This window comes from Myotis yumanensis, unplaced genomic scaffold (genome assembly GCF_028538775.1).
Source record: "Myotis yumanensis isolate MYYU_CA2020_CCGP unplaced genomic scaffold, mMyoYum1.0.hap1 SCAF_17, whole genome shotgun sequence".
In the NCBI taxonomy this organism is placed as follows: domain Eukaryota; kingdom Metazoa; phylum Chordata; class Mammalia; order Chiroptera; family Vespertilionidae; genus Myotis; species Myotis yumanensis.
Window position 1 is genome coordinate 18,044,151 of NW_027223768.1, and position 13,347 is coordinate 18,057,497.

General features: G+C 35.2%; 1 protein-coding gene across 9 annotated transcripts in view; it reads left to right on the forward strand.

Moving 5' to 3' along the window:
- The window catches only part of SUCO (SUN domain containing ossification factor), a 53,521-nt gene that overhangs the window by 17,194 nt on the left and 22,980 nt on the right, over positions 1-13,347 (forward strand). For 5 of the 9 annotated variants that reach the window (XR_011468741.1, XR_011468742.1, XM_070397343.1 and 2 more), the window contains exons 8-15: positions 656-792; positions 1,834-1,901; positions 5,546-5,653; positions 7,034-7,139; positions 9,492-9,512; positions 9,718-9,773; positions 10,714-10,805; positions 12,007-12,072. Coding sequence is in view for 7 of the 9 variants with exons in the window: in XM_070397343.1 (XP_070253444.1) it covers positions 656-792; positions 1,834-1,901; positions 5,546-5,653; positions 7,034-7,139; positions 9,492-9,512; positions 9,718-9,773; positions 10,714-10,805; positions 12,007-12,072 (654 nt within the window). In the remaining 2 variants the exon portion in view is untranslated. The remainder of the gene's footprint in view (positions 1-655; positions 793-1,833; positions 1,902-5,545; positions 5,654-7,033; positions 7,140-9,491; positions 9,513-9,717; positions 9,774-10,713; positions 10,806-12,006; positions 12,073-13,347) is intronic. The other 4 variants (XM_070397345.1, XM_070397346.1, XM_070397347.1 and 1 more) reach the window with 4 other exon arrangements.

The following is a 13,347-nucleotide window of genomic DNA, read 5'->3' on the forward strand; positions in this document are numbered from 1 at the left end:
TCTCTTTTTAGTAAAATAAAAGAAAACTTTGAAAACTTTTTAAAGATAATACTTACCAAAATGCTATTAATTACCTATATGTAATTTATCTGTGTATAATTACATACAGATTAATTCTAATTAAAATTCATTCTTGTAAATTACTCAGTGAGGATAAAATAAGGTAAAGATAGCAGAGCAGTGATTTCATCTCAATTTATGAGAGAAAAATTAAGGTATGGAAAGTTCTGAGTCATAAAGCTTTAAACTAAATACAGTTGGACTAAAGTTATTAACTTTCTTTTTGCTCTTGTAGACCAATTCTCAGAATTAAGAATTCTTAATATTGGGGACAAAGATAGAGGATAGTAGCATTCATCCTTAATAGAATTAAATATGTATTTTACATTTTTAAGAGCTTTGATTCTTGTGGATGAGCTTCACTTTGTGTTATTTAAACATAAGTTAAGCAATGTGGATTTTTGTAGCTAATTTGTGTGATTGGGGTATTTTAAAGCGATTGAGGTGAAGCATTTTGAATTTCTCAATGGGTTTTAAAAATAATCTCTTAAGCATTAAAACCTGTTCATTTCTAGACAGCATCCTGTTGCTTTTGAGATCATTATGTTGCTGGGTTATTTTCAATCATAATCATCATATAAATGTTTGTAATAAGGTTTGTCTGCAGGCCAGTCGATGCATGCATCTTCTAATGGAGGTCTACATGCCACAAAAAAGGTCCAGAAAAATCGAAATAATTATGCCTCAGTAGAATGTGGTGCCAAAATTTTGGCAGCTAATCCAGAAGCCAAGGTACTTAAGTATAAAATTTTTCTACACATATAGGAAGCTAGTGACTTTAATAAATATAGGCAGTGATTTTCTGGAGACTATATTTTAACATGAGCTGTTTCCTAATGCACTAATAAATGTAGGATTATGCTTTTAAAGATCTCTTGTGTGAATTAAGTTATATTTGTCAATATACTGCACTCTTTATTTTTTTTTCTTTTGAAGACTATTTTTTTAGAGCAGTTTTAAGTTCATAGCAAATTAAGAGGGAGGCACAGAGATTTCCTATTCCCCCTCCCCTTACACATTACATTGCCTCCTCCATTATCAGTATATCCCCCACTAGAGTGATATATTTATTACAGTTGATGAACTTACACTGACACATTATTATCATGCAAAGCCCATAGTTTTCAATCATACATTTGGTGGATTTAGACAAATATGTAATGACATGTATCCATCATTTTGGTAGTATGCAGGGTATTTTCACTGCCCTAAATATCCTCTGTGCTCTGCCTATTCATCCCTTCTTCCCCCAATCCCTGGCCACCACTGATCTTTTTAGTACCTAATAGTTTTTTCTTCAGAATGTCAAGTAGTTGGAATCATACAGTATGTAGCCTTTAAGATTGGCTTCTTTTACTTAGTAACATGCATTTAAGTTTTGTCCCAGTCTTCTCCTGCCTTGTTGGCTCATTTCTTTTTAGTGCTGAATAATATTCCATTGTCTGGATGTATATCACAGTTTATCCATTTACCTACTTAAGGACATGTTCCTTGTTTTTAATTAAACCTGTGTGAAATTTTAAAAAGGAAATTGCCAATAGAGAATCATTTTTCTTTATAGTAATAGACATTTAATTTCAAATGTGTTGTAAGGCTAACAGTGCTATAGCCATAACTGGTAATTTTTAGCCAAATTAGTGTTTTTTCCCAAATGAGTGTTTCAGAGTCAGGTGTGTTTTAAGATCTAAAAAATATAAAAATCCTAGAAAGCTTTAGAATTGAAATAAATATTTTTACTTAAGTAATTTGTTCCTTCCCCTCTTTTTAAACTAGAGTACGTCTGCTATTCTTATAGAAAATATGGATCTTTATATGTTGAACCCTTGCAGCACTAAGATTTGGTAAGTAATATAAAATTTAATACAATACACTCTATATATCCTATATAATAAAAGGCTAATATGCAAGTTGTCCTCTCGGGAGTTCGACTGACCAGGAGTTTGACCGCTTGCTATGACGTGTGCTGACCACTAGGGGGCGGGGCGGAACGAAGGAAGGCCCCAGCTGGCAGCCAGAAGGCTCTGATCGGCCCTGATCGCAGGCCAGGCCTAGGGACCCTACCCGTGCATGAAATTTTCGTGCATTGGGCTTCTAGTATGTACATATTATATTAAACTTTTGTATTGGGGTTAGATTGCTTTGTTCATGTAGTCACTTAACAAGCACTTGTGATTGATTGGTGCTGGTAATGTACTTACCTTAGGTACTGGAATACAAAATTAGGACAAAATGCTTTTCCTATGAAGGAGGTAAAAAACAAAACAAAAACCCCAAACCAAACCGGTGACATCTAGCAGAGTTCTGTTACTAAAAGACAGAGAAGAAAATGTGAAATAACCAATTAGTGTTTATTAAATAATTCTATAAAATGGAGATAATAGCCTTTGCAGTTTAAGGATGGATTAAATAATCTAACGTGGTATCTGACCCAGGGTGAGCCTTCAGCATTCAGCGCAAGTCAACTTGCTTGCTTCATGAGTATCTCTTTGACACCTGATTGTTTTTTTTTTGTTTGTTTTTTTTTTTAGGCTTTTAAAAAAAAACTATTGTTGAGAGTATTATAGTATACATATATGCATTGCCCGTGGACACAGATAATGGGGTGGTGAAGGCCTGGGATCAGGGTGGGGGGAAGAGGGAAAATCTGTAATATTCTCAGCAAAACTGGCTTTTTTTCTGCAAGTGCATAGCAGTGAGAATGCAATGACAACTAATACAGTTTAGTGCCTCTGCCCTGAATTTTGCTAAGATGCCAGCAGTGTTACCTTCCACTGCCTTTGCACCAACCATTTAAATGTGAAAACAGTGAAAAGGACAAATAAATTATTAATATTGTTATGCAAATATTTTTGCTTCCTGGACCCCTAAACCGGCCCACACTTTAAGAAATGTTGGGTTTGTGGAGGGAAACTGGGTGAGGCAGGAGGGAGGAGAAAAGCTCCTCCTTGGAGAAGTCTCCTATGATCCCTCAGACACCCCGCACACACCTCCAGCTGGGAACTGCTCCTCTTTGAGGTGTTTGTCTCTTCCAAAGCGTGGCAACCAGCTGCTTTTTTAAAAAATATATTTTATTGATTTTTTACAGAGAGGAAGGGAGAGGGATAGAGAGTTAGAAACATCGATGAGAGAGAAACATCGATCAGCTGCCTCCTGCATACCCCCTACTGGGTATGTGTCTGCAACCAAGGTACATGCCCTTGACCGGAATCGAACCTGGGACCCTTCAGTCTGCAGACCGACGCTCTATCCATCAAGCCAAACCGGTCAGGGCAACCAGCTGCTTTTTGTACCCCCAGTGCCTAGCAGGGCCTACAGTAAGTGCTTGAAAACCTATTGAATGAATGAAAAATGATAACAGTGAAGTTTCTACTGTGCCATGATAGCAGGAACTATATGGGCTAATGTTTAAAGGCTTTTGAGGATCTTAGAACTCCAGGCCAGTTGAAACCTTTGATATTTCTGCAATCATCAAGTGGACGGGACTCTGGATCATGTAAATCCCCTTGACGTTCAAAATAGGAAAGGGAACTGGATCTATTGAAGGCCTGCTAGAGACAAGGCATCATGTCACATTCCCACAGCAGTAGCTAGGTGGGTAGCCAGACTCCTACCTGACAGGAATAGAGAAATTCAACAGGTTTCTTAAGAATTGTGCTTACGAAGAGCTCCCGGGCACGTCCAGTCCACTGCGGCTTACGGAGGCCCTCCCACAGCGGTTCCACAGGCAAACCCTGAGGCTGACTGCCTGGGCTTGACCCCCAGCTTCACCACCTACTAGTTCTATGACCTTGAGTACCAGTTACTTAACTTCTCTTTGCCTCAGTTTCTTCATACGGTTTTGGAAGCAATGAATTGAGTTATATGTGTAGCAACTAGAACAGTCGACACCTGATTGTTTTACCATTTCCTAGAACTTGATTCTGTTGTTGTCCAAGATTAAACACAATATGTTAATTTTAATGCTTTTGATTTATTTAACATTTAATTGTCGGTATATGATCTCATTTTATGTAATAGTTTATTAAAGTATTGAGTGCTAGATGTCATGAGTATTTCTTTTCTCCAAATGCCATATACAGTTTTAGTTTACACACATGGCATCATATTTTTCATTTTTTTCTAAGCAGCAAGATTTGTGGCATTTTTCCATGTCCATAAATATAGGTCTCTGGCATAATTTTTTTAATAACAGCTTTATTGCCTGGCCAGCAAGGCTCAGTGGCTGAGTGTTGACTGATGAACCAGGAGGTCATGGTTCAATTCCCAGTCAGAGCACATTCCCGGCTTGTGGCCTTGATCCCCAGTGGGGGGCGTGCAAGAGTCATCTCATCATTGCTGTTTTTATTGCTCTCTTCCTCTCCCTTCCTCTCTGAAATAAAAAAACACACATTAAAAAATAAAAATAAAAACAGCTTTATTGAGGCATCATTGGAATACAATGAACTACATGTACACTAAACTGCAACATGTCAAAGTGTACAGTTAGTTCACTTTGACATTTTATGTATGATACCGTAACCCAATAAAGACAGGGAACATATCCATCTCCCCCCCAAATTTTCATGTGCTCCTTTATAATTTTTCCTCCTACGCCCCTCACCACAGCCATTACAGATCTGTTTTTTATCACTATAAATTACATTTTCCACATTTCTATAAAATGGGAATATGTAGTTTCTTGTACCATTTTTAACAGCTGTCTGGTATTTTATTGTCTGGGTGGGCAATGAAATCAGTCCTCCTTTGTGAATCCTCTATGCCAGTGGTCGGCAAACTCATTAGTCAACAGAGCCAAATATCAACAGTACAACGATTGAAATTTCTTTTGAGAGCCAAATTTTTTAAACTTAAACTATATAGGTAGGTACATTGTTATTAACTTAATTAGGGTACTCCTAAGGCTTAGGAAGAGCCACACTCAAGGGGCCAAAGAGCCGCATGTGGCTCGAGAGCCGCAGTTTGCCGACCACAGCCTATGCTAACCATTTAGGTTGACTACCATCCTCAAACCCCAAACTGTGCTTTGATGTATTAAAATATATCAACAAGAACGAATGTTTGGAGTCATGTATCCTTTGGATAAATTTCTAAAAGTGTATTGCTAAATCAAAGCCTGGGTATCTTTTGAGACAATATATATGCCAAACTGCCCTAGACTAAGTCAGTTTATATTAATCACTAGCTGTTCTTAGTGAAGTCATTTCTTCTCCAAGAATGACCTTTCTCATTAAAAAAAATAATCTTTTAAAAAATATTATGGCATAAAATCAAGATCTGTTTATTTGTAGTCTCCCCTCCCCCACTAAAGATATGCTTGGGAAATATTGCTCTTCCCTTATAGATAACTAAGGCTGCAAATCCTCCTCCTTCCTTTTTAAACAAGTCACTTTATGAACATCTGGTTTATGCAAACTATTAATGTAATGTTTAATATGAACTGTTTTAATTGGTTTATCTAAATTGTCTTGTTTTTTTTTTTTTGAAGGTTTGTTATTGAACTTTGTGAACCAATTCAAGTAAAGCAGTTTGATATTGCAAATTATGAATTATTTTCTTCTACCCCTAAAGACTTTCTGGTTTCTATCAGTGACAGGTAAATTCTAAATTGGATTCTATGACATTTATGCTGGATCTCTAGAATAAAATTTTTTTAACTGGATCACTTTTTAAAATTTTAATTATTTTATGTTTTATATTAATGTATTAATTTATAGGACCAGTAATAATACTACTGTAGTGTAGGCACTTGTTAAGTAGTTCACTTTCATTAACTCATATAGTGCTTCTAACAACAATATATTAATTGCCTTCTAAGATGAGATCTTTTGAATGTTCTTAAAAAAATGAGTAATTTATATCATGAATTTATATAATGAGGTATATTTTTGTTAAAGTATATTTTGAAACTTTTTTGTTGGTGTGTGTGATGATAAAAGAAATACTAAACATACTTTGTAAGGAATTCAGTAAAGAGCCACAATTCTGTCAACCAAAGATAACTATTATTAACATGTTATATATTCCTTCATCTTTTCTATGTATTTATTTACTAATCCTACAAGTAAATTCATTTTTTACTGCTCACATCCTGAGAATATTCTTTGTCTTTTAAACAGATTATTTTAAATGAGTACTTAATATTTTCTCCCCAATGGAGGAGTTTATTCATTCTATAAATACTTTTTGAGTGCCAACAATGTGCCATGTAGGATGCTGTTATTTATTTAACCATCCTTCTATTATTGATCATGAAGGGTTTTCCATGGCGTTTCTTCCCCACCCCACACTGAGCATTACATATTTTGAAAATAAATCTTCAAGACCTCTGAGAATTCCATCCATTTTTTCCTCCACTAATCTTGCTCAGAAATATTTATAACGTCAAATGGCCATATCAGCTCTGACAGTGTGGGTGTTGTATTTTTGTGATAATAGAGCACATGCTATAATAAATAATAATTTTAGGTTTTTTATATTAGATTTCCTTTTCAAGATTGTATAGCTATGTTAGATTTGTGAAATGCAAATGTGATTTTAAAGGGTCTCTTCTGTTTCCCTGTCCATCAGTATTTTTATTTATACTTTATTTCATCATGCACTGGTCAGCACAGGAAGAGTAGCACCTCCTTCTTCCACAACAATCTGGCAACTTCCTGCTTTACAACCGCCAATTTACTTGAAAGCCCTCTCAGAAGCAATCCTGATCCCATTTTCATCTTCTTGTCTTCTCTTCTATTTGATAATGGTGTGATTTTTTCAAAACGTTCTTTCTCCATAAAAAGGAACCTGTCAGAGTTTTAGTTGGAAAAGAAAATGTATGTATTCCACTCAATATTTAACTCACATTTAAACTATGTTAAGTCACTATGTTCACCTGGAGCGGAAAAAAGTATTAATGATATATTTTGAAGATGTGATGGGACCTCTCAATATGTGTTTCATGATTTTTTACAAGAATATTTCTATTTTCTAGGTATCCCACAAATAAGTGGGTTAAACTAGGGACTTTCCATGGTAGAGATGAGAGGAACGTCCAGAGTTTCCCTTTAGATGAACAGATGTATGCAAAATATGTGAAGGTAATGTTTACACGTATGAGACAGTGTTCCAGAATGAAAACACACCTGTTACTCATACTTTATAACCTCACTACACCTGCTTAGAAATTAGAAAAATTAAGTGGAAATTTACTGAAGTATAACATTTAATTAAAAAAATTTTACTTGGATATATTATTTTCTGAGACAAAAATAATATATTCCCTTTGGTGTTACTGGAAACCTATGCCAGTTTTTTTGATATTTGTGGGAGTCTTTATATAAAAGCTCATCTTTTTTTTTTTTTTTTTAGCACTTTTTTTTTTAAAATATATTTTATTGATTTTTTACAGAGAGGAAGGGAGAGAGACAGAGAGTTAGAAACATCGATGAGAGAGAAACATCGATCAGCTGCCTCCTGCACATCTCCTACTGGGGATGTGCCCGCAACCCAGGTACATGCCCTTGACCAGAATCGAACCTGGGACCCTTCAGTCCACAGGCCGACGCTCTATCCACTGAGCCAAACCGGTTTCGGCAAAGCTCATCTTCATAATATCATATTTCTCATTTCAAAACCTATATCTGTTAGTCACTGAAGTCTTTAAAGCAGGTCTGACTTCTTATTAGAATCTGATTTTTGAGTCATTTCAACTTTACTATCCAGTTATTTGTTGTTGTTATAGATTTTGCCTTTTATGTTCAAGTAAAATATTCTGTGTGTCCAAATACCAATTTCAAATAAAGTCAACTTTTAAATGTTTTTATTCGGTATCCCTGCTGCTTTCTCTACCAATAAGTCAAGTAGAATTATCACTCTTGAATTGATTTATACCAGTGATGGCGAACCTACGACATGCGTGTCAGAGGTGACACGTGAACTCATTTTTTTGGTTGATTTTTCTTTGTTAAATGGCATTTAAATATATAAAATAAATATCAAAAATATAAATCTTTGTTTTACTATGGTTGCAAATATCAAAAAATTTCTATATGTGACACAGCACCAGAGTTAAGTTAGGGTTTTTCAAAATGCTGACATGCCGAGCTCAAAAGGTTCGCCATCACTGATTTATACTAAATATGGGAATTTTCTACTCTTCTCCTCCTTCCTTTTTTTTCTTTAAAATAATAGCCATACTTTAAAGTACCATTGTGTCCATAATATGACCTTCTGGAATGACAACAGCTCTAATTTCTCCCTTTTATTCCTTAAATGTGGAAACTTATAGCTACTAATTATCTTGTGGGATTTTACTGTCTGCGTCTTGTTAAGCATATATTAAATTGGCTCTTATAAGTGGGTAAACTTGTAGTATTCTTACTCAGTATAAACATGCTAAATTCTACTTTTAAAATAGCTGTTATTCTCAGAAAAATGAAGGTACATTTTCAGTTCCTTTTAAAATGAATACTGAAATAATGGTTTAATGGCCTTTTTATATTAGCACAGTTTCTACACTGTGATGAGGGAAAGCATTGACAATTATTTGGCAGGTGATACAGTTGTATTTAATTTTATAATTCATACAGTTGACATGTTATGAAATCTGAGGATCCTCTTTTACACCATCTCCTTTGTCAATAATGAAACAGCGTTTTCTTGTAGCATAAAAATATGACAGAAAAATCTCCCTACCTCGTCTCTTTGATGGTGGGAGATGATAGAGCATTTTGACAATTAGTTTTCTAAAAAGTTCTTTTCAGTAGAATTATGTCTAAAACTAAAAAAACATTAAATGTCATATAAATTTACCTTGATTTTTCATATCCCAAAAGAACTAAACCCAAATTTACAAAGTGCTCTTTAGTGTCTTATATTTTTAAAGTGGGTTGATATGTATATCTTCTAGTGCTTAAAGTTAATGCCTGCATTATCAGAGTATACCAAAAACTCATGCTTCCCCTAAAACAATTTATGTACAATATTGTAAAATATTTCATTTTATGCTAATCATTTTTTTCAATATGTATGTACATATGTATATCAACATATGTATTAGTATATAAATTCATTTGTAGGTATATATATGATACATAACAATATTTAAAGTAATATAAGCCACAGGTTGTTTCTAGAGACTTTTTTACTTTTAGAAAACTTTCTTAACTGAGAAATAAAACAGCAGCAATGAATTTTAGGTTAACTTAATAGCCTTAAAGTTAATTTATTTCATTACAGTGAGATTGTACTTTCTAGTTGTGATGATAAAAATTTAAATCATTGCTTTGATTCCTGTAAAGAATTAAGGGTACTACAATTTTATCCATCAAAGTACATTGCTTTCTGTACTTTAATTGTGCAATAAAATTTACAAATATTAAATGTTGCTTATGGCATGTTATCCAGACTTTGGAACTGATTTCTTTTTCTTTTCCTTTCTCTTGCTTCAGATGTTCATCAAGTACATAAAGGTTAGCAACCTTCTCTTTTGCAATATTGGATAATAGGGCATGGCATACTACTGCATGGCAAAAAACACACAAACCTTTACAAGTACTGATTTTGGGGAAATGAGAACTTTATTTTTAGAAATGTTATAAATGAAAATCTGAGTACATTGTTGGATAATCTCAGAGCACGGTGTTAACTTCCCATTTCATATGCTTTTATTCTTAGGTGGAGTTGGTGTCCCATTTTGGATCAGAGCACTTTTGTCCATTAAGCCTTATAAGGTAACACAGAACAAAATACATTTCTGAGTGGTTTATAAATAAAGCGATACACAAAAATCCCAGTATGTTTAAAGTGAAGAAGTAATTTTCTATTATGTGAAGTTAATACCATGGAAATACAAGCTTCTAAACCTTTTTTGCTCTTGAATACATTTTAAGAAAATGTCAAAATTTCCTCTGTTAAGTAAAAATAACGATCATTTTATGTGTTGGGTTTAGTTTACTTGTGCTGTTTTGCTATCACAGTAATACAGGAGACATTTTAGACCAGGGGTGGGCAAACTTTTTGACCCGAGGGCCACAATGGGTTCTTAAACTGGACCGGAGGGCCGGAGCAAAAGCATGGATGGAGTGTTTGTGTGAACTAATATAAATTCAAAGTAAACATCATTACATAAAAGGGTACGGTCGTTTTTTTTTTAGTTTTATTCATTTCAAATGGGCCGGATCCGGCCCGAGGGCCGTAGTTTGCCCACGGCTGTTTTAGACTAATATCAGAACTTGGTCATTATATTTGTAAATGCCTTAAATAGATTAATTTTACATTAACAGTGGCTGACTGCAGTGTAAGGAGCAGTCTTTTTTTTTAAAATATATATTTTTTTATTGATTTCAGAGAGGAAGGAAGAGGGAGAGAGAGATAGAAACATCAATGATGAGAATCATTGATCAGCTGCCTCCTGCATGCCCCCACTGGGGATCAAGCCTGCAACCTGGGCATGTGCCCTTGACCGGAATCGAACCTGGGACCCCTCAGTCTGCAGGCCGACACTCTATCCACTGAGCCAAACCAGCCAGGGCAGGAGCAGTCATTTTGAAGTCCAAAAGCTAATGGCCCTCAAAACATGACCAAAGTTAATATATTTCACCATTTTTTGTGAAGAGATGACTCTTAACTCTGTTTTGTTTTGAGAATCTTTAATGAAGTTGTTGTTAATAGGGTATTTGGCACTAGCATGGTGGAAGAATATGAAGAAATTGCTGATTCCCAGTATCAGTCAGAACGGCAAGAATTATTTGATGAGGAGTATGGTAAGTGACTATTATGTATATACTAGAGGCCTGGTGCACGAAATTCATGCAGGGGGGTGGGGGTTTGGGGTGCCCGACCTGCACACTCTCTCAATCCAGGACCACTGGCTCCTAACCGCTGGCCTGTCTGATTGCCCATAACCACTCTGCCTGCCTACCTCATTGCCCCTAATCACTCGCCTGCCTGCCTGATCACCCCTAACCACTTGCCTGCCTGCCTGATCACCCCTAACCACTCACTTGTCTGCCTGATCCCTCTAACCACTCTGCCTACCTGCCTGATTGCCCCTAACTGCTCTCCTGCCTGCCTGATCACCCCTAACCACCTCTGCCTCAGCCCCTGCTGTGGCTTCTCCCGGAAGGTCGTTTGGCTGTCCGGTCTAATTAGCATATTATGCTTTTATTATTATAGATTTTTTCTTTTTTAAATTGTATAGTAATGGGTAACTATAGATCAGTTTAAAAAATTAATATGATGGTTATCTTTAGACTTTAGGTTTGTTGTTGTTTTCAACCTTAACTAATTTTTTCTTAAACCTATTTTCTAAAATGATTTTCTACTTTGTAACTTGAGTTGTCTTCCAAGCTTATCAATCAGTATTTGTAATTGGAGCTCCCTTCCATAATATCTGTGCTATAAGTTACAATTCTTTATCTATGCCAGGCCCAAAACCTATTAAACTCATAAGATAACTGAAGTAGTAGAATTGAGTATTAATTCCTTTGATTTGCTTTGGAGCCAAAAGAAAGCACATTGAAGCCTGAGACTTTGAAAAACATCTGTGAGCCTGAAGTAACCCCCAGGAGGGTTTATGACACCCTCCATTTCTACTTTATCAATTCCTACCTAGTTTTAAGATCTCTTAAACCATAATCTGAACAATCTAAATTTTCCCTTCAGTCATTTCTATAAATGAAATGAAGACATTGCAAGGGGTTTGTAAAGTACATTGAAAACTTGAATAAAAGTCTTATAAATGCTGATTAAAATTTTGTTAATCAGTAGAATTACTTTCCTTGGTTTATATCTATTGGATAAGTGACTTCTGAATCTCATTTTCTTTTTGTCAACATATTTTAGATGTATAATGAATATTTAAAGTTTGTTTTAAATGTCAGCTGACTTTGACATAATCTGAGCTTTCAAACATGTTACAGAGATAGTTCTCAGTGTAAATACCTTCATTGTCTCTTTAAACAGATTATCCATTGGATTATAATACTGGGGAGGATAAAGCCTCAAAAAACCTTCTTGGTTCTGCTACAAGTAAGTATGTTGGGGGTTTTCCCAGTCACTGTTAAAGTGTTTCTCAACTTTTTCTCCCTGACATATGTGGTCATTTTGTTGTGGTGTAGTTTAGGAAGCTCATCCTCCAAATGTTCAACTTTGAGTTGAATTTAGATACTGATTTTTGAAAGATATTTCTATGGAAATAAAATTGAAAGGATGGATGAAAAGAAAGAGGAGAGGTAAAAACACAAGCATAAGTTAGTTCTACTCTTAATTAAGTGCTCATAATATTAGGCAAATTCCTGACAGCGAGGAAAGGAGTATGAATTAGCTTAGGGGCAGACTTTTAAAGAGGTCCCAGACCATATGAGTAGGAGCAGCTGGGTAACCACACTGGATGGGAAAGGAATTTGAACTGTCATTTCAGAGGTCGTTACCCATCAGTGAAATCCTACCAAGTGAGGATTCTTTCATCTCTGGATATGATTAGTTTCCTATTTAAATATAAAGGCTGCTCCATAATAATGATTCCCAAAGAGTAACAGTAATAGTAATATTAATACACTCATTGTAAACTATAGAGACAGTGCCTATGATTAGTGGTTTTGTTCTTGTCATTCCAACCTATTATGTGAACCTAATGGTAGGCTAGCTAAGGAGACTTCTGGAAAAAAACTGTTACTGACACTTTTTTTTACTGTTAGAATGTGGGTAGGTATAGTTTAATGTTTGTTATTTTTTATTCCTGAAGAATGTAAAAGTACTAGAAGAAGCTTCCTTTTTATTTGGAGATTAATTTAGTAGAAGATCTTAGTAAAATAGGTTAACTGCTTGTGCTTTTTCCTTGTTGTTTCTAGTGAGTTAAATTGCTTGAGTCCCAGTCTTACAGCCCATTGACTATAGCTCTTTTAGATACTCACCCATAGTACATATACTAAGCATATGTACCTAAGACACAGTATGTGGATTTGATCATTTCTCTTTCTCTTTTATTTTCTTTTTCCTGTCTTCCTCTAGACTTGGGTGGATTTTTATTTTAGTCCTCACCCAAGGATATGTTATTGATATTTAGAGAGAAAGAAAGGGGGAGAGAGAGAGGTAAACATTGATGTGAGAGAGAACTATTGATCGGTTGCCTCCCATATGTGCCCTGACAGAGGATCAAACCCGCAACCTTTTTGGTGTACGTGATGCTGTTTTGCCTACCTGGTTATTAATATTAATTTTGATGTCCTTACATAAGTATTTAAAAATTCTATGTTATGTAATGCTCTTCATAGTTCAGTGTTGCTGAATTAGCTGTGAGGAAGC